The 22147-nt window shown below is 41.0% G+C and overlaps 2 protein-coding genes across 4 annotated transcripts in view; one reads left to right on the top strand and one right to left on the bottom strand.

Moving 5' to 3' along the window:
* Positions 1-250: 250 nt before the first annotated feature.
* LOC109888532 (mitotic interactor and substrate of PLK1) lies at positions 251-20367 on the top strand. 3 transcript variants are annotated; one of them, XM_031822506.1, is made up of 6 exons: positions 384-416; positions 11883-14301; positions 14971-15233; positions 15499-15537; positions 15652-15756; positions 19133-20367. In XM_031822506.1, exons 1-6 carry the CDS (start codon positions 399-401, stop codon positions 19187-19189), a joined length of 2901 nt encoding a protein of 966 aa, XP_031678366.1. In that variant the 5' UTR covers positions 384-398; the 3' UTR covers positions 19190-20367. The 3 variants fall into 3 exon arrangements, with proteins under 3 accessions (XP_020335289.2, XP_031678366.1, XP_031678367.1); XM_031822507.1 differs by lacking the exon at positions 384-416 and adding an exon at positions 2527-2659; XM_020479700.2 differs by lacking the exon at positions 19133-20367 and having other exon boundaries at positions 251-416; positions 15652-17973.
* Positions 18497-22147, bottom strand: part of LOC109889101 (microtubule-associated protein 1S-like) — a 47048-nt gene continuing 43397 nt past the window's right edge. Inside the window, exon 7 of the mRNA XM_020480284.2 lies at positions 18497-21921. Coding sequence (XP_020335873.2) covers positions 21766-21921 — 156 coding nt within the window. The 3' untranslated portion in view covers positions 18497-21765. The remainder of the gene's footprint in view (positions 21922-22147) is intronic.

Raw genomic sequence — 22147 nt, 5'->3', positions numbered from 1 at the left:
TCTCTCTCTCTCTCTCTCTCTCTCTCTCTCTCTCTCTCTCTCTCTCTCTCTCTCTCTCTCTCTCTCTCTCTCTCTCTCTCTCTCTCTCTCTCTCTCTCTCTCTCTCTCTCTCTCTCTCTCTCTCTCTCTCTCTCTCTCTCTCTCTCTCTCTCTCTCTCTCTCTCTCTCTCTCTCTCTCTCTCTCTCTCTCTCTCTCTCTCTCTCTCTCTCTCTCTCTCTCTCTCTCTCCTCTCTCTCTCTATCTTCTCAGAGGGCCTGAGTTGAACTTGATTGCCCCCTGTACCTAGCCTTGGATCCTGTTACATAGAGAGCTGCCGAACACATTTACCAACACGCTGTAACATACTGCAGAGTGTATGTTCAAGTACACCCCTCATTGGCAGGTGCTGTGTAGCAGCATGGAGCATGAGACCAAGGTAAGACAACCCTTACCACAAACACAAAGACAAAATGACCGTTGTGGTTGAAACAAAAGAAAATCCTGATTGTAGGCTACCAATTTGTTTTGCCTTGACATCATTCTAGATGTTGCCTCATTTACCAACAATCAACAGTTTTGGATCTTCATTGTTTGAGTTGTTTGTACCACCGCCGCCATTACAGCCTAGATTATTCTCATGTTTTCCATGCTCTTGTGCAAAAACTATGCCGATCAACATCGACTCTTAAAAGCAATTTTGGACAAATCTCAATAGTGCCCACTTTAATATCTGTCACATGTTACATCTGTCACGCATTTGATTCCTAGAAGTTCAGTCATAGGGATAATAAAGTAGATATGCCTCTACAATCACAAACATTTATATTCATTAGTAAGCTAAAATGAGATCCATATGAAGGTCTTCATTCAGAGTGATAAAGTTGATTGAAATACCGTAATGATTAGTGTACATTCACATGCCAGTCACTAGAGAGCAGTAAACATATTCTCAGTCTGAACATCCCCATTTCTCCAAACTGCTCTGAATCTGATTCTAAATGGAAAGTCCTCTACTACCTACTTTGGCTTGGGCCCAAAAATGTTATCTTATTTTGGCCGTGTCTTAAAACTTTGAAGTAGTTTAATTTCCCCAATAAACACTGATTTATCACTGATTTATCTGAACTTGTCAGGTGAATGAATTATTTAGGGGATGTCTCCCACCTCTCTGGTTGTTCATATCAATGGCTGAATGAAGGTGGTTATAAGAAACAATTGATCAGTATCTATTGTACTACCTGGGTTTAATCACATAAACCATAAAATACATTTTCTTTAAGTGGCGAAAAAACTATAGCAATCAGAAGTGGAATGGAGGTATAGAAAGGTACATTTGAAAAGGTGTATGTTTTTTTTGTCTTACAAGTCAATCACACGTTTCTTTCCCTTAAGCTTTCTGAACTACTGCAGACCTGGCCCTGCCTGATGTCATGTCCAGCCCCTGTTGAAGTGTTAGTGTCTCTTGACAAGAGTTTCATCTCGATTGATAAAATGTCTTGTAAAACATAAATGAAGCAGACTGGTGAGAGAGGGGCTCCACCTCTAACCAGGTAAGGATTGTAAAAAGTAATGAACATTTAGAACACGTAGGCCACTATGACTCAAGCTCTTCACTGGACTGTAGACAAGGCTGGGACATCCTCTTAGCTGAACTTCAACCGCAAAAGGAAGATGCTTCTGTAACAGTTCACAGGCAAGACTGATAATGATGATGCCTCAGTATTTGTAAACTGTGTTCTTTTCTGTTCTTGCTTCCTTGTGAGACTGGTGACAGTTAAAGGGAATGGATACGTTTCCATAACACCGCATATCAAGTCATGCCAGTGGTCATGAAGGGAAGGAGAAGCTTCTGTTGAAAGCACTTGAAAGCACTCAACAGGAAATGACCTTACTCATTCCCTCTGGTCAGGGTTCTCCAACTCCAGTCCTGGAGAGTTGCTGGGTGAGCAGGCTTTTGTTTCAGTCTAGCACTAATTCACCTGTTTCATATGATCAACTAATCATGGTCTTCAGTTTGGACCACAGGTAATTTATTCAGATGTATTGATGCTGGGATGGAACAAAAGCATGCACACCCAGCAGCTCTCCAGGAGTTATGGAGACTACAGGAGGTTAGGGTTGCTTCTCCTAAAGAGGTTGTCTGAGGTGGGAGGAAGGACTCAGAGACCTTACCAGAATATTCTGTTTTCTCTCACAACAAAACCACTCTAGGGGCTCTATTCCATCCTTATGCGTTAGCGGAGACTGCAGTTATGGTAAATGCTGCAGATGCCTGATCAATAGGAAATGACCTTTACATATCTAGTGCGTTATCTGTAACACTTCAGCGATAGAGATTGAATGGAGCCCCTACTTTACTTTATTTCAGTACACAATTGTTTATAATAAGAGGGATCTCGGTTATCTTGATTGATGATTGGCCTTGGAGAGGTTTAAAGGTTTCTCTCCTACCTCCAGTTATTGATGTAGCGGTCTGTCAGTCTCATGTACTTTTCCCTCTTCTGTGAGAGGGTGGGACTCCAGTAGTTTACATGACATTGGCTGAACTTTGCCTGTGCTGTAAGGTGCTCAAGAGACCATAATATATATATAGAGTGAGAGCGATAGATAGAAAGTGGGAGACAAGACATCAGACAGAGAAGAAAAACTGTTTGTCTTGGTCGCTGTATACCGCTTAAGGTAGGATTCATTACTTATTTTTTCTAAAATGATGTACTGTACAGTTTTCAGGTCAAATTCAATGTATTTCAACAGCATTATCGCTACTTACAATACAGATGTAGGATGTTAATTTGATCACCCTGTTGCATAACTTGCCTTCAATACAGGACATTTTACACTTAGTGTATCTGAGGTTTTCAAAGGTTTCTGAAGTTTTCAGACTTGATTTTCCCTTATGAAAAATGTATCAACCCCTAGTAAAAATGTCCATTAATTATAATCCCCATGATTATTCACATTTCCTGTTGTTGCAGGATTATTTTCCTGCTGTAGCAAACTGGCTCAAATTAAGATCCTATATTTGTATTTTTCTATACACTTTTATTGTGGTGGCACCTTGTATACCCCAGTCTCTGTAGCGACACAACCTATACACACTCCAGTACATTGTTCCTTTACTAAATGTTTTTCGAATACTAGAGCTTTAATGAGAAGTTAGCATGGATGTCCTTCCAAGACATATTAACTGGTTTGACATCTGCATGGTCAATAGACATAAGCTGCAGTAGCAGTAAGTGGGTCAAATTACCTATGCGCTGTGATAATTGTGTTGTTTGCTCTATGACCTGAAAATTCATATGCCTTCCGACCGTGATATATAGACCTAAAGGCCGAGACAACAAGAAGACACAGTGGCAGAATAAATTCAACCACACCTTCCTTTTATCACAAAACCTGTCCAGTGAAGTCCAGAAAGCATATTGTATGTACAGTAACAGACAGTTACATGACCTACAGCAGGGTCAAGCAAGTTAATGTTTCCTACATTTTCAGATCACTAAACAGCTATTGATTTAGAACCACAGAGAGTTACCGCAAGTCGCAAAGAAAACAGGAGCTGCCTCCACTATTCCAGCACCATTTCAACTTCAACATTTCAACATCATCAAATCACCTCTGCTTAGTCTAATAGAGTGACAACTATAAGATACCAAAAAAAATCTAGTCCAATCAACGTACGCTAATATGATGTGGCTGTCCATGGTTCAGATTTCTGTGTGCTTGTGTATGTGTGTGCGCATTCGTGCAAGTAGAAAAACATGTTGACTCATCCTACTTGTAGAGAAACGCCCATACCATCCTCCTTTATTTCATGTTGACGAAGCTGTCTATCACTCTGTCATACAGTAAGCGCTTTTATTTTTTGCTGTCCTAGGCTACCTGGCTAAAATGCTTGCTTGCTAGCCTAACTTACATTCATTGGCAAAGTTAGCTAGTTAACATTAGCCTTCTACATCTAGCTACATTTTTCACTTCCATCCTCTCAGGCCAGGGGCACAACAATGTATGAATTAATGGTTGGATCAGAGAATTAAGTAAAAGCACAAGTGCAAATCCCTATCTCCATCCACGACTAATTTAGGAAAGGGCCTATTTTAGCTAACTGGCTAGCCAGCCAGCGGAGGCCAACAACACAATGAGATGCAACAATTCAAGTTTTTCTGTCAATGATGTATGCTCCCAATGGAATTTGATAGGAGTGACGCCAAATCTAAGTTGGCTTCCCTTCAGTGGTGTAAAGTACTTAAGTATTTCTTTTTTGGTATCTGTACTTTACTAATTATATTTTTGACAACTTTCACTTTTACTTCACTACATTTCTAGAAAGAATAATGTACTTCTTACTCCATACAGTTTCCCAGTTTAGTTTCACACACTTATCAAGAGAACATCCCTACAGTACTACCTGATCTGGCGGATTCACTAAACAAAAACGCTTAGTTCATAAATTATGTCTGAATGTTGGTGTGCCCCTGGCTATCTGTAAATTTAAAAAACAAGAAAATCGTGGTGTCTGGTTTGCTTAATATAAGGAATGTGAAATGATTTATACTTTTACTTTTGATACTTAAGTATATTTTAGAAATTACATTTACTTTTGATACTTAAGTATATTTAAAACAAGATACTTTTAGACTTTTTCTCAAATAGCATTTTACTGGGTGACTTTCACTTTTACTTGAGTCATTTTCTATTAAGGTATCTTTACTTTTATTCAAGTATGACAATTGAATACTTTTTCCATCAATGCGTTCCCTTGACAGTTTTTTTTTTGGGGTGAGCCAGGACCTTTCACAGTTGAGCTTGCTCAGTTTAGCTCAACGCTGGTTGGCACATTTGTATACTTTTTTTGTTTAAGGGAGACCAGATGCTTGCGGGCTTCCCTTGCCTGTCATACTCGTTTGGACCAGACAGCATCAGATAGATGGCCAACACATAGAGAGACAGAGGGGCGCTGTTTCGCCCGCTCTGATGCTTTCTCCTGTGAGATACATTCAGCCTCTTGCGAATTGAAGGAAAATGATAAAACATATATACATTTTTTTTGTCCGTTTTTTGGGGAAGCCTGACTTCCCTTGGCATCCATGAATACACACCACTGCTGCAGGGTATGACATTTCTTTTGGTATTTCTTTTGGACAGTCATTGAGTAAATGTATCAGAATTGAATAAGTCTAAAGGTTATAATAGGGACGAATCTGTGGCGAAATCGTCATTGCCCTTTTATACTTTTATACTTGTATTATCTTGAGTCTTTACAACTTTACAACTTGACTTTGGCCTTAGCTAATCCATGTCACAATGGGGTAATTTGTTGACAGGGTAATGGGGTAATTTGTTGACGGGACTAATGTAAGTTTGTGTGCGCGCGCACGCGCACACACACGCACTCACACAATTTGCTGTGCCTTCAGAAAGTATTCATACCCCTTGACTTATTCCACATTTTGTTGTGTTACAATCTGAATTCAAAATTGATTAAATAGATTTTCTGACCCATCTACAAACAATACCCCATAATGACTAAATGAAAACATGTAAACAATTTATTGAAAATTAAATACAGAAATATCTAATTGATATAATTATTCACACCCCTGAGTCAATACATTAGAATCACCTTTGGCAGCGATTACAGCTGTAAGTCTTTCTGTGTAAGTCTCTAAGAGTTTTGCACACCTGGATTGTACAATATTTACACATGATTCTATTAACAATTATTCAAGCTCTGTCAGATTGGTTAATGCAAGACAACCATTTTCATGTCTTGCCATAGATTTTCAAGACGATTTAAGACAACACTGTACCTAGACCACTTGGGTCATTTTGGTAGCAACTTCCATGCATATTTGGCCTTGTGATTTAGGTTATTGTCCTGCTGAAAGGTGAATTAATCTCCCAGTATCTGGTGGAAAGCAGACTAAACCAGGTCTTCATGTAGGGTTTTGCCTGTGCTTAGCTCCATTCGGTTTAGTTTTTATCCCAAAAAACTCCTCTGTCCTTAACGATTACAAGAATACCCATAACCAATGTTCACTCTAAGCTGCGAACATGCGCTGGCCTGCAGCTCCCCTCAGACTGCTGTGCAGAAGAAATATCAGCCCGCGCAGAGAAGCAAGAGATTGAACGTCACTCAACTTTCTAGAGTTTTCCCCTTTAATTAACACTATCAATGTTCTGCTCTACTGTGCTCGAATCAACGCAATATTAGCCAATGTGACATACCGAACAAAATTATTTATGCAAGAGACGTAGTATGCAAAACTAACTGTGCAAGAGTTGCATTGGAGTAGGATTCTATTGCATTGACAGGCATGACTCAATTCCATACTCTACACAGACCGATGAAAAATAACCAATCAGAGATGCAGTAGGCCTATATGCAAATAGCCATGGCCATATATGGATCTGTTCCATTCACTTTGAAATGTTTTGTGTTAATAGCATGAGTGGTCGCATGTAGATGTACTTGTTTTGGTGTCAAAACGAGAAATGCATGTAGCCACCTTTGATCATATTCTTTGCTAGTTAGTGAGTTATTAGCCATGTTTCTAGTCAACAATGAGGGTGGTTGCTTCCTCCAAGGGCACAAGTGTTGTATTTTGAGATGTATTGAATAAGCTAAGTAGCCAATAGGCAGAGGGTAACATACAGTGGGGCAAAAAAGTATTTAGTCAGCCACCATTTGTGCAAGTTCTCCCAATTAAAAAGATGAGAGAGGCATGTAATTTTCATTTTTTCCATTTTTTTGCAGTATTACTTTAGTGCCTTGTTGCAAACAGGATGCATGTTTTAGAATATTTTTATTTTGTGCAGGTTTCCTTCTTGTCAAATTAAATCAACTTATATTTGTCACATTCGCCGAATACAACAGGTGTTGATACCTTACAGTGAATTGCTTACTTATAACCCCTTAACCAACAATGCAGTTTTAAGAAAAATACGTGTTAAGAAAGTATTTACTCAAATAAACTGAAGTAGAAAATAATTTTTCGGGGATAAATGTATTTTATTTTATTTTATTTCACCTTTATTTAACCAGGTAGGCTAGTTGAGAACAAGTTCTCATTTGCAACTGCGACCTGGCCAAGATAAAGCATAGCAGTGTGAACAGACAACACAGAGTTACACATGGAGTAAACAATTAACAAGTCAATAACACAGTAGAAAAGGGGGAGTCTATATACATTGTGTGCAAAAAGGCATGAGGAGGTAGGCGAATAATTACAATTTTGCAGATTAACACTGGGGTGATACATGATCAGGTGGTCATGTACAGGTAGAGATATTGGTGTGCAAAAGAGCAGAAAAGTAAATAAATAAAAACAGTATGGGGATGAGGTAGGTGAAAATGGGTGGGCTATTTACCAATAGACTATGTACAGCTGCAGCGATCGGTTAGCTGCTCAGATAGCAGATGTTTGAAGTTGGTGAGGGAGATAAAAGTCTCCAACTTCAACGATTTTTGCAATTCGTTCCAGTCACAGGCAGCAGAGTACTGGAACGAAAGGTGGCCAAATGAGGTGTTGGCTTTAGGGATGATCAGTGAGATACACCTGCTGGAGCGCGTGCTACGGATGGGTGTTGCCATCGTGACCAGTGAACTGAGATAAGGCGGAGCTTTACCTAGCATGGACTTGTAGATGACCTGGAGCCAGTGGGTCTGGCGACGAATATGTAGCGAGGGCCAGCCGACTAGAGCATACAAGTCGCAGTGGTGGGTGGTATAAGGTGCTTTAGTGACAAGGCGGATGGCACTGTGATAAACTGCATCCAGTTTGCTGAGTAGAGTGTTGGAAGCAATTTTGTAGATGACGTCGCCAAAGTCGAGGATCGGTAGGATAGTCAGTTTTACTAGGGTAAGTTTGGCGGCGTGAGTGAAGGAGGCTTTGTTGCGGAATAGAAAGCCGACTCTTGATTTGATTTTCGATTGGAGATGTTTGATATGAGTCTGGAAGGAGAGTTTACAGTCTAGCCAGACACCTAGGTACTTATAGATGTCCACATATTCAAGGTCGGAAATAACAAATCATTATTGAGCAACAATAAAATAGCGAGGCTATATATAAGGGGTACCGGTACAGAGTCAATGTGCGGGGGGCACAGGTTAGTCGAGGTAATTGAGGAAATATGAACATGTAGGTAGAGGTAAAGTGACAATGCATGGATAATAAACAGAGTAGCAGTAACTATTTAAAGTGACCATTGGACTTATGGTGAAATCTCCGGCAACTGAATTAGGAAGGACGCCTGTATGTTTGTAGTGTCTTGGTGTATTTATACACCATCCAAAGTGTAATTAATATAGTATTATTATTATTAATTAATAGTCCATGCAATTTATTATATGAACTGAACTTATTTAGGCTTGCCATAACAAAGGGGTTGAATTCTTATTGACTCAAGACATTTCAGCTTTTCATTTTTTATTAATTTGTAAAACTTTCAAAAAACATAATTCCACTTTGAAATTATGTGGTATGGTGTATAGGCCATTGACAAAAAAAAATATCAATTTATTCCATTTCATATTCAGGCTGTAACATGACAAAATTTGGAAAAAGTAAAGAGGTGTGAATACATTCTGAAGGCACTGTATGTGTTACTATATTTGAGAACTTTTTGGGGACCAACAATTGATTCCCATTCAAAAACCTACATTCCCTAACCCTAACCCTAAACCATAACCCCAAACCTAACCTTAACTCCAAACCCTAACGTTAACCCCTAACCCTAATTCTAACCCTAACCCCTAAACCTAATTCTAACTCTAAACCTAACCCTTAATCCTGAAATAACTTCTTTTTTTTTCTTTCTTTTTTTTTACAAATGACGACCGGCAAATTGTCCTCACTTCTCAGAATTTTTGTTGGTTTACTATTCTTGTGATGACTTCTGGTACTTACAAGTACAGTAGAGTAAAACATACACACAGACACACACACACACGTACCAGTGTGAGGTAATACATTAGTGGGGGGCGAGGAGACTTGTGTATCTCGTCCCCCACAGATCGCTCCTCTCCTCTCTCAGCCAATGAGCAAAGGACAAAGGAGCCGATTCCAGGAAGTATCACTAAAATGAGCTTATCAGGGGTACACAGTCCACTGTTACACACGTGGTCACACACATACTTAAGGCTGGCTTAGAGCTCTTGGGACAGTACATAATGCACTGACAAGCAGTTACATATTTATCTTAGCAGTTACCATCACTCACAAAACTTTATCGCTCTACTTTTCAGACGGTCTAATGTACCCATAAAGTTATGTTAAAATTCAAAATGGCCGTATATTTGCTGAAGAGCATATTCTGGATTGAGCCAAAAGTCTTGGAATCTCAGTGAAGGTTTGGACTTGGTTTACTCCTGAAAGGCCAATTTGTCTAGTATTGTGCACCTGACATGATTGGTTACAGTAAATGCTTATGTGTGCATATCGGTGTCAGCAGGGTTACAATGATGAGAATCAGGGGTGGACTGGGACCAAAAATCGTCCCTGGGATTTCTAACGCATCAGCCCATTTTTTCCTTGACTCCCCCACACTGCCCTATTTTTTTACCTCGAGGACCCCACACCGGACCATTTTTTCCCTTCAGGCACCAATTATTAGCCAGATATTTTTTTCTTTGCAAATTATAATTAAGACAGATACGCCACTAGGTCACAATTGGACCAGCCCATCAGGCATTTTAACATAAGTCATAATCATTTTCACATAATAAGTCTTTGCTAGGTAAAGCTCCACCTTCTCAGCTCACTGGTCACCATAGCAACACCCAACCGTAGCATGCGCTCCAGCAGGTATATTTCACTAGTCATCCCCAAAGCCAACAGCTCCTTTGGCCGCCTTTCCTTCTAGTTCTCTGCTGCCTATGACTGGAACGAATTGCAAAAATCACTGAAGTTGGAAACTTATATCTCCCTCACTAACTTTAAGTGTCAGCTGTCAGAGCAGCTTACTGATCACAGCCCATCTGTAAATAGCCCATCCAACCAACTACCTATCTCATCGCCATATTTGTTTTTCTGCTCTTCTGCACACCAGTATTTCTACTTGCACATCCTCATCTGCACATATCACTCCAGTGTAAATTGCAATTACTTCGCCACTATTGGCCTATTTATTGCCTTACCTACAGATTTTTCTATTGTTTTAATGACTGTACGTTTGTTTACCCATGTGTAACTCTGTTGTTGTTTTTGTCACACTGCTTTGCTTTATCTTGGCCAGGTCTCAGTTGTAAATGAAAACTTGTTCTCAACTGGCCTACCTGGTTAGATAAAGGTGAAATTTAAAAAAAATAATAATAATAATGCCAGATAATGCCAGTCTGCCCCTGATGAGAATGGTGAAATGTCTATTTAAATGACAGAATTTTGATCGGAGTGGAAGTTTCCAGGGGTTATAGAGTTGACTCATTAGCCAACATGCCTGAATAGCAGTCAGCATGGTATGCTATGCCATTGTGCCAAAAGTGTGTGACATTAAAATGATTGACAATTCAACCTGCCATTGCGTCCAGCATCCAGTGTAGTGAGTATTTTTATACAGCTGTTAAATGAAGAAGGTATCTGTTTTCATTCACAGGGAGTCTCTAATATCCTGCTCTAGTACCAGTACTCCCACCTCCAGATGAGTTGTGTGAGAAAGGGGTGAACACATCCCTCTCTCATTCCCTCATCATGTTTCTACACATATCCTCTGACTAACTAGGCAATTTGAAAGAGAATTGGAGCCTAACACTCTAGGTACATCGTATAGATGGCTGTAAATTCAGATGAAACCATTGCTTGAGGAAATTAAAAACTGCTTTTTGAGAAAGCCTTTTTTAGTTGAACTTTAACCACAATTTGCATCACCATTGAGTGCATATATGACTTGACTGTGGTTTCCTGAAACTCTCCATAAGTAAAAGGTCATATAAAATCTCAACTGTAACATCAAAAGTATAAATATCTGATTAAGTTTAGGCGCAGACTGTAGCAGAATGGTTTTATAGATCTTCACAGCAATAGATCTGATAATCTTCCATACAGAAACTGGATGATGTCACATGTTTTGCAGGTATGCTGTAAAATGCATGGGAAATTGAGACAATGACTTCTCGATTCACGCTGAAAACCCCTGAGGTTAATACAGATTCATTACCTGACTCTGGTTTCATTGATCAATTTCAATTAACTTAAATCTGACCTGACTGCAGTCTTTTGTTACCAACTTAATATTTCTTACCTTCTTGACAAACACAAAAATCTCTATATTTGCGACCATCTCACACATTGGATTGCTCTACATTGTACCAGTTTGAACATAAGGAGTTCTCATTTCATGACCTCTCTCCTTATCAGCTAGGTTTACTGTAAGGGTTGTGTCTCACTATCATGAGGTAGTAGGCATTGCATTTAAGCTATAAATGTTGACAATGATAGTGGCATTCCACAGCAAATCTCACACCATCCTCTCTTACACAAGTTTTTTATTTCCCCTTTAAAAAAATTCCTGTGAACCATAAAATGTTAAAGTGCTATGCAAGTCATTTAATTTTGGTGCACAATCTGTATTCTGTAGATATCTGGGAAGTGGGAATGACAGCCTTTGTCGTTGTATGCAAAAACGTAACAATTCAAACAATGTCTTTATGTTTAATTGTTAGAACTATCAGGACAATCTGTATTCTGTAGATATCTGGGAAGTGGGAATGACAGCCTTTGTCGTTGTATGCAAAAACGTAACAATTCAAACAATGTCTTTATGTTTAATTGTTAGAACTATCAGGACAGAGGTAGCCTTGTTTAATTGGTAATACTGGTAATATTGGTAATACTGACAGGATACAGTTTCCTGTTGACTATTCAACTGTTTTGATCCATTTCCTTATTTCTTCTATTGGTTTCAGAGACTCTCAGTTGCTGCATCTGATGATTACCAGGATGTGTTGACCCAGAATGAGGGAGACCTGATAGGGTGCCACTCTCTCCTGCTTAGTGCCTCAGAAATCTCACTGTCTACACAGGAAGACATGACAACCCAAGGAACCACAGACAGCATACCCAGAAAGTGGCTGCTGCAGCCCATGTCACCTAAATTGGAGCAGGCAACAGATCTTCGCACCATGCTCAGCCCCACCACGGACGAGCCCTTCAGCCTGGACCGGAGCTGGACCTACAACAGGAATGGCAACTCTTCTGCTTTCAGTTTCGACAGCATCTCCGTAAACCACACCCGGTCCACAGTTGTCGTATCTTCCCAGCAAAAAGAGGTGCAGGCCAGGCAGGTGGTGGTGTCGGAGGAAAACTGCGGCATCACCAGCGAAGACTGGCAAGCCAGCAGCTCTAGCAGTCCCAGCAGCACGGGCTCCTACTGCGGGTTCTACTCATTCGTGGACAATCCTGCAAGCCCCGAGGCAGAGCTGAATGAAGCCTGGACGTTGTCCCCGGAAAGGCAAGCCACCCTGAAAGAGGAGCGCAGCTTCAAACTGCAGACATATGTTGGTGGGAAGAAGCCAGGGAGTCTGTTCAAGGAGGACAAGGACTCCCGCTACCAGGTGGAAACAGACAACGGTGCCCAATTGAAGGCAGAGGAGGAGGAGAAGAAACTTAGGAAGGAGATCATGCATGGTCATGCCCCCCCAAAAACTGCCACCTACAGGGAACAGTGGAGTGCACTGAGCTTGTCACCCAACAAGCTGCTGGAAGGGTTCAGCTTGTGCTATGGTCCAACCAGTAGTAAATCTGAGCCCACACCAGCAGCCGAGGCTGGTACCATCGACAATGAGCAGATAAACTTCAGCGCAGCGCGGGAACAGTTCATAAAGATGGAACAGTCCAGGCTAAACCCCTTTCTGCAGAGTCCCAGCTCTCTAAAACCACAAGGAAGACGGTGGCAGTCAGAAGACAGCTTGTTATCACCAAAGAGTGCAAAAAAAGAAGACCACTCTACAGTATGGTTGAACCAAAGTCGGACCCCAGTGAAACAGCAGGATGAAGGGGAAGTCGTCACTGCCGGAAAGGTGACAGTGTACCGCACAGAGGAGAAGGTAACCAAGAGCCAGGGTAGTCTGCTTTATGACCTTGACTCTGGACTGGAGGATCTATCGGGGGACCCCAGTGTTGGCTACACAAGTGATGTAAGCATATCCAATGACAACTCTCAACCAGAAAGCAAGGCCACCCAATCGGTAAGTGGTCACAGAGAGACGCCCATTGAGAGGGAGATTCGTATCACTCAGGAGAGAGAGGAGAGCCTTCGGAAATTGCGGGGAATTAAGCACACCGATGTCCAGGAGATGGTGGAGATCAAGACCAAGTATCTGCTCTCCCAGCCTGCACCACCACGGACACCTGTCAGGTCCAAAGAGAATAATCGGGTGAGCTTCTTCATCCAGCGCGAGATTGAAAAGGACAGCCAGAGGGAAGTGGACCTGATGCACCAGGGGAGAGTCCCAAGTCTGTATGACAGGGGAACTCCGCAGGAACTGGAGGATAGGAAGAAGATCTTTGAGCTGCCAGACCAACCTGGAGCCAAGGAGAAGAGGAAAAGGGCTTGGTCTTCACCCAGGGTCAATGTGAGGAGTAGCAGCTCAGATAGGGAAGGCTTCCCTTCCACGTGCTTCCCTAACCAGCACTCAGAAGAGACAGAGTTGTACATCAGCCACATGAACACCGCTCCAAGCGTCAATACCACCAGCAAATGCTGGGGTTCAGATTCCCAAGACTTCTCCAGAGTACTACCAAGTTGCCTCCCAGAGGAGAGTGTTACATTGAAAGGCCATGAGACCACAAAGGCGGCAAGCTCTAAAGTCACAATAGTGGTGAAGACGACAAGTACTAGCGAAATAGTAAATGACCCATTGTGGTTAGAGCGAAGAAAGGAGCCAGTTCCAGCCAAAAGCTCCTCAGCTAAAGAAGCCTCCTTTTCGTACTCTCCGTCCTCCCCTACACCCACTGCTTCTGCAGTTCAGGGGTCTGAGCCAAATGATAAGCTTTCTCAAACCTGGAGGACGCACCTGAATTCTGGTAGCCCGAGACCTCAAAGACCAAATGCTCCAGATGTTATCCAGAAGGAGATTGAGCAGGATCTAAAACGCGAGCAGGAGCACCGGGAACTCCGGGAATCCTGTGGCCTGTCCACCTCTATGGAAGGAAACCTGGACTGTGTAGGACGAGACGCTAAAGACACACATCAATCGCAAAGCCTGCAAAGGGTCATCGTGGAACAGGAAGACTCTGTCTTCTATGAGAGCCCTTCACTTCTTGTAGAGCAGACAAGCTTGACCAGACGGCCCTCTTCCTTTATCACTCCAGTATCAATGCTAGGTAGGATGGTACATGAATCCATAGACAAATCTATACAATTACATAAAGTTACAAGACAATATAACACAGGAACAATTCATGATGGCAATATCTTATACATGTTTTTGGCTTGATTTAAGTAACTCTCTGCATGCATCATCTGTGACGTTGACGCATGCAGAGTGGATGTTGCATTAAAGTCTTGTTTACTGATGGTTTTCTTAGACTGGAGGAAATGACAAGCTTAATTAGAACCTGAACTTTGGTCATATATGGGGAGAGGAAGCAAAGCTGTGTTACCAGCCATGATTAACCATTAACACGGAGCAAAACAGATCGCTGTGAGGGTGTTGAATAGTTTCTCCAGTTGGGTTTTTGGTGCTTTTCTTTAGAGTTAATGCACTGACATTTAGTGGTTAAGATCACTGTACAGTCACTCACATTATGGCAAGATAATATAAAATGTTTAGCCTACCAGTGTCCATTTTCATAGGGAGTCAGACAGGTGTACAATGGTAAAAATACAATTATCATTATGTAGTTTCATCAGGGGAGCAACTTTCTCTGGGGACCAAAGTTGCACCCCTGAGTTTCATGTTGCATTCAATTTACATTTCAAATGTAGTCTATTAATAATGCAATTACAAACATGTGTTAACTCTGTTTCTTTCATTATCCCCTCCCTTCCAGATAAAACAGACAGCGCAGCTCCCTTTTCCCCTTCCATTCGTCCCACTGCCCGACTTCCCTCCTTTTCCATAGTGACCGCCCAGCCATGGGGCTGTCCAAGGCCCACCTCCCCCGTGGATAGCAGGGTTTCCCCCATGCTGCCTGCCAGCCCATGGGCAGAGACAGGTGGCTCCCCTGGGACACCCACACAAAAGGGCCTGACCGAGACATTGCTAGAGGATTTTGAGGAGAGGAGAGTCAAACTGAAGCTGGAAGAGAACGCTGTAAGTGAGAAAAGACTATTTGGACACAGAGGGTGTTGTTGATATCTTGGGACACATTGAACATTCATTATAGACACACAAGACAAAAACATTTAGGCACACAGTTTAGAAAAAATACAGCAATGCAATACGCATACAAAAAAAAGCATACAGATAGTGATGGAGAAACCGAGTACATCGTATGAGTTGAGTCATCTCACAGGTTTTATATACCACAATGATAGCTGGTTGCTAATTTGGAAAATGCATTTTGTGTTTCCTGCAGTATGCAGGAATTCAGTGCATTGATGATGTGAATAATGAGGTAAGTGGTTGATCCTCTCTCTGGTGATGTGCGTTTAATCATTGGTTATTTGTCTCAGAGAAGGACCTTTAGCACAGGTCCAATATGACATTGCTGCTATTTCCTCAATTTCAGGTCTTGGAGGCCACCCGGATCACCAGGCACAAAAACAAGCGGGCACTGCGCTGGGAGGCTGGTGACTACACCAACGAGTACCAGTCCTCTCCCCTGGAGGGCATGGTGAGAGAGGGCAGAAAGGAGAAGAGATGAAAAACAGTCATCTTAGGGTTGTCCCATCTCAGCACATATGAATATACTCTCTGACTACACACTACCAAACCTGCTGGACATATTGATTGGTCCCCTTTGTGATAAACTCCTCATCCATCAACATCAGCCACCTACTAGAGCAGGTGACCTTCCACGATTTAAAAATAAAAAAGACAAGTGAACTGAAAATAAAATTCTGGACAAGTTTTAAATGCCATCGGAGGTGGATTGCAAACGGAAGGGAATTTAAGAGGAGTTCTGTGCCTGCTAAGAATGCACATCAGCGTATGAGTTATTTTTAAGTCTGGCAGTCACTGGCTGCTAGGTAACTTTGATTAGGCCTATCCGCCTTCAAATGACTGCATAGAAAATAAATGACAGAGCTATTTTTGTCTTGTCAGTTGTGCTTTGCAAAGCAAAAACAAGCAAGAAACCATCATCAGATATCCATGATGTATGGTTATATGGTTCAAATTTCCAAACCAATATCCAATCCAATGAAGCACTTGCAGTACCGTCTTCTAGAAATGTTGACATTTGTCTGATTATTATATTAATTAAGAGCTACAGCAGATAGCAGTATGTTTGTGTTCTTAATTTGACTTGAATGTGCTTTGACAGCAGAAATTAGTATAAAACTTCTGACCTAAACGGGTCAGGTCCTTATTGCCTTTCTTAGGGCTCGATTTAATCCGTATCACGTAAAAATCTGCAATGTAGCGTGATTGAAATTGAAAAGGCAATGTTAACGCAGTCAACTGCATTCACAGTAAATGCTGCACATGTCGGCTCAACCGGAAATGACGGTACCTTTACATTTTATTTGTGCCATCTTCTGTGACATGGATTGAATCGAGCCCTTGTGAGATATGTACAGTTAGAAAGATTCCTTGCTTACCAGTCGGCTACTGTAAATGACAAACAAGTTTGATCACACTCTAAACCTGACTGTTTGCAACATGACAAGACGTGCTTTTTATATAGACTATTGTAAGAGATACTGATGAAAATAGGCCAGGTAATGTAGATCTTATAAGAGATTCAACTCTGCTACATTTGGTGGCAATGGTGGGATCCACTACTTATAAAAGCGGTGACGTCAAATCGGATGCAATGTGGAAGTTGATCAAGTGAATCTCAAACTATCAAATGGGGTAACATGTCGCCATCTGCTGGGTAGACAATTGAACTGCTTGTAGGGGATTTGAGAGTGTCGCTGTAAAGTTAAAACATATTTAATCCCCATTTACACCTTGCATTAACATGATAGTCCAATTGTAGGAATACATCTCATCTGAAAAAAGTAGAGATGAGTTGTACTTCATGGGTTTGAAGGACAATGATGTATCCCAATTTCACCCGCATTCATACATCAGAGTGCCTGTACCCTTGTACCCCCCCCCCCCCCCCCCCCCATGACCTTCCCCTCTAATTTGTTTGAGAAAGAAGAGAGATGACACAAGGAATTGAGGAGAGACTGCAGTCGATTTTATAAGCGAGTCAAGTCTAACGGATCTACAAATCACCTTGCATCATAAATAACTACAATTGTTTTTTCAGTCGGTCATAATTAAGCTATGAAAAAAATCACAGTTTTGATGCTCTTGAACACAGCCAATAATTTCGTTTCTCATTCCAGCCGGGATTCAATCCGACCGTATATGGTCGATCGACAATGCAGCTTTAAAAGTTAGATGCCGATTGAGTCATTGCAGCTTTGCCCGTGAATATTATCTCCACGAACGCAGGAACATTGCCTTTAAAATCTGCAATGCCTCGAACCCACGATTGGATAGAATCCCGACCTCAAATGTTTGACAGCCCTGGCAGAACGAATGTGATTGGTTGGATGAAAGCTCAGTGCGCAGAGCTAAGAGTGACAGGTCAGTAGATGGTTTACAGGTAAGAGTCAAATAAAGAAAAGGCGCAGGGAGGGAGGTTGGAGGGCGCAAGGTCGCCAGTTTAAATACCATTGTGGCTTTTGTTTCCCAACCTTAAAAATACTTAACTAATCACATTTCTAATCTACTGACATTCTAAATGACTTGACAGCTTCATATGTGAAAAGAAAGAGAGGCACCAATCCCCATGCTGGTGCAGTGGACTAGGCACTGGGAAAGGGACCAGAAGGTCACAGGTCCTAATCTTGCCTCGCTTTCATAGATCAAATAAATTTGTTCTAAACTATTGTCTCTCTCTTTGTCAACAACTTGCCACATTTCATCCACTGCAGTGCTAGCTAGCTGTAGCTTATGCTTTCAGTCCTAGATTCATTCTCGGATACTTTGATTGGGTGGACAGCATGTCAGTTCATGCTGCAAGAGTCCTGATAGGTTGGAGGATGTCCCCTGGAAGTTGTCATAATTACTGTGCAAGTCTATGGAAGGGGGTGAGAACCATGAGCCTCCTAGGTTAGGAATTGAAATCAATTTACCCAGAGGAGGACGGAAGCTAGCAGTCCTCTGGCTACACCATGGCACTACCCTAGTAAGTGCTGTTGAGGCTACTGTAAAACCTTCATTGCAAGTGTTTTAATCAATAATTTGGTGACAAGATTATATTTAGTACAGTTTTATCTAAGAAGGTTAACTTTTTACATGTTTCCCAATTCGTATGAAATTCACTGAGGATGGTACTCCCCTTCCTTCTTTGAGGCCCCCCCCCCCCCCTCTGGTTGAAAGTCATTGAAATAACACCAATTACAAAGAGCACAGATTTATAAAAGGGGTATATTTATTGAAAAAGCAAAAAACTAAAATTAGTGTTTCTATACTGAATTATCTATCCACTGTCATTATGCAACTAACCCCCCCACCCACTGGACACTGGGGAAACCAGCAGTCTTTGGAAAATTTGACCAACATTAGCATTTACTGGGTGAAGTCCAGAAACTTGCAAGTGTGATGTGTGAACCACAAACAGGGTATGGACATAGACAAACATACATTTATAAGTGCAGAGGAAAAGAGGTGTATATAACTATGAAAAATATAGCACAAAAAAAAACAATAACATTAAAGAAATGTACTGTCAAAATGTCCAAAGAGCAGGAGCATATTAACTTAAAATGTGTATATTTATTTTGGGGCCTGATTTACAGATTGGAACATTCGTTATGTGCTACTGTCACTTGTAGGTATCTCATTCAAATACGTTTATTATAATGGCGCAGGGATGGAAACAGAGGCACAGAAATACAGGGCCAATGTTTAGAACTATTCCAATGAGCCAAATATACCACTGAACATTGCTTTCAAAATACACACATCTACAGAGATGGAGTACTCATCTTTGTATCTGTGCCATTATAGAGTCTGACAATTTTCTTCTTCTTCAAAATTGGCAGATCCCTCCTGATGACCCAATTGGACAGGACTTCAACAGGGTCACCAGGAGCCAATGAAGATGGAAATCCCATCCAGTTGACTACATTAAAATGGTGGAATCCCTCAATGGCCCTGCCCATGCTATCCTTTTGGCCACAAGAGAAGTGTAATTATCGATGAATACAGCTTTCAGAACAGCTAGCCAAGAAATGTTATGGACAGCAGAGGGCGGAAGAGCCACACAATATCCAAACCAATGCATTGAGTCCAAAACCTGTGACAAATGGCACACGTTAAATGGACATATCTTTACATGGACATGATGGGACTGATTTGTTATAGTCAAAGTTGAGTTAACGATGAGATAATTCTTAACTCCATTAGTGTGAAATATCTATCCAAATAAGTGACCAATGAAATGCAATCTATTTTCAATCATCATCATCGGTTCTGCTTGCTCTGTCCTGCCATTGGCTTATGATATCATGTGAGCAGCCGGTTGCTAACCAAAGGTTTGCAAATTAAAGTAGCTATGCCACATTATTGATATATAAAGAGAACTCAATAATTTAGGAAAAATGAATCAAATAGAATTGTTAATGAATTGATAAGATAAAGGATTTTACATTCTTCTGTATGAAATAATTGGAATTCTATGATCTGCCTAAATGTGGCTGGCTGCACACACCCTTTCACATGAAGATGTCTACAGTGATGCTCTGGATGAGCCATGGCATTAGTTTGCTTTAATACCAGATGTTGATATTACATTAAACTGATATTCAATTCGAACTTACAAACTAACAAAAGAAAACGTGAGATCTGCATGCTTGTATAACTCTGCATGCAACAAAAACGATCACTTCAACTGTAGTAAAATTTAAAATAATTGTTCTAAAGAGTAAGAGTTATTTAACTCGAGTAATAATAAATGTTAATCCTTTCATAATCCTTCTTGAATAAAATGAAAATATCCTTCGCAATAAAGAGCATTATAACCCAGTGAGTGCTTGGTCCACATGTAATATTGTGGGCATGGTTGTGCAAGCCTTGGTGGCATGCATTTGGACCCAATCTGTTTTGATATAGGCTAAAAGTGTCCACATTCACAGATAATAGCAGTAGAATGTACAGTAGACGGCTTTAACTGAATACACAAACAATTGCTGATATAACAGATTTGTCTTTCTAGTTAAACATCTGTTTTAGCATTTATTCACTTCTGCACAATAATAAACCACTGAGATAAATGTAATGTATTTCTCATGACTTCCCTATTAGCATATCTAAGAATCCCTCTTCAGTGAAGCTTACCCTCTATTGCGCATGTGGCATACATTTACAATTACAAGAACATCTGGTCTTGGAGAGGGACTCAAATATGGGTTTGGATACAGTTGATATCCTGGGCACCAATGCAAAATATTATTGAATACAAACAAGATTGAGGGTCTTCTTGACCTGACTTTTGACATAATCAGAAATGCTAGACCTGCCGGCAATAGACATCGTGTTTCACAAAAAAAACGGATTTATTAGTGTGGAAATATACTGTAGCGTTTACACTTAATTCAGTGTCCTTCCTAATGAAATAACTACTAAGTAGTAAAACTGTAATTCAGTCATGAGTTTGTACATAAAATACTGCATTTCTTATTGCCTTCCATCAACCAATATGTATTAGTATTTCATTTTAGTACAAATCATTACCTAGAATGTACGGAGTTATTTCATTTAAAAAGACAATGTCAAAATTGTATCCCCATACAGTGTGTACTCTACATGAAGGGTTAAAGTGACTGATATAAATGTTCTACAAAGAATGTTTTATTGAAACTTGGACACTTTTGTCAATGTTGGGGTAATTCTTCTATTCACATGCATATCATTACCTGCAAAGACACTGTCCATCTCCTCAATGTTCATAGACAGTCTATGAAACTAAAATGGGATGCAGAAACATGTTGTCCTTCAGTAAGTGCTGAGGTCTCATGTTTTACCAGCGCACCAGGAGACATCTGTCCCATATTCACCTCCTCACACACAACCTCTGCCTTTTAACATCATATTATATTGTAACACTCCTTCACTCACTGTGGTTCCCTCGTCTTTGGAAATTGATAACTGTGCAAATGGGTGTAGGCCTAAATATACCTATGAAATGTTTTACGGATGAAATAATCGTTGAAGGAAGAACTCATGAGTTCAGTCCCATTGAGGCAGAGGGTTTCCTACAGCTGTCGACTAGTCTCCCTTGAGCTGTCATGGATTTGGATCACAACTACCTGGCTAAATGGTAAGAAATGTGAGGACCTTCGATTACTATAGACAGTCTTTAAGCTCCACCTTACCTAGCATTCATAATGAACAACCTTTCTTCATGTTGGTAGACCAAAGACTCTTGGACGTATTCATGTTCTGCCTTCATTTCCATGGCATAGACATACCCAAGATAAAGATGGGTCAGAGTGTTTGCTGGGGTCTTATGTATATTGATAAGATTGAAAGGATGAGTAAGGCCTGCTAATCCACCAGGCTATACTTGAAGCATGCTGGGGTGGGAAATCAGTTGTAGATGGGGGAAATTAGTCCATCCCAATTTAAGAGTGGGTGAGAGGGCAGGGATTTGTAGCTTCATCTCGTTTCACCCCTCTCAGAACTCCACTTTGCAGGCAGGGAAGGTCTCCTCCTGCATGGCCACAGTGCTGTTGCTGCCCAACACGGTAATACCCAGCTCTCTCTGCCTCTCATGGGTTTCCTGGTACCACTCGTGCATCGTCAGCGAGTCAAATGTGGGGATCAGGGTCACCTGAGAGTGGAAAGGTAGAAGGGCAAGTTCAAATGAGAACATAGTAGACAGACTTAAAGGTAGACTCCGCTATATGATGTAGATGCAGAAAGTAAACAGCATAGTAGGTCAATTTCCACAACAACTAAGAGCATTGAAGTGTGAGGCTCAACTTATCCACTGTTTTGGTACCCTGGCTAACACACTGTAAACAGTATGAAGCAAACCTTTACACATGCGCAAATAC

This window comes from Oncorhynchus kisutch, linkage group LG4 (genome assembly GCF_002021735.2).
Source record: "Oncorhynchus kisutch isolate 150728-3 linkage group LG4, Okis_V2, whole genome shotgun sequence".
Classification (NCBI taxonomy): domain Eukaryota; kingdom Metazoa; phylum Chordata; class Actinopteri; order Salmoniformes; family Salmonidae; genus Oncorhynchus; species Oncorhynchus kisutch.
This window is presented reverse-complemented; position numbering and strand designations above follow the sequence as displayed.

Excerpts from the sequence above, each read along its gene's own strand:
- LOC109888532 (XM_020479700.2), top strand. The coding sequence starts at position 357 with ATGTTCAAGTACACCCCTCATTGGCAGGTGCTGTGTAGCAGCATGGAG. Across the intron at positions 417-11,882 it reads GCATGGAGCATGAGACCAAG|AGACTCTCAGTTGCTGCATC; the intron begins GTAAGACAACCC and ends TATTGGTTTCAG. Across the intron at positions 15,538-15,651 it reads TTGATGATGTGAATAATGAG|GTCTTGGAGGCCACCCGGAT; the intron begins GTAAGTGGTTGA and ends CCTCAATTTCAG.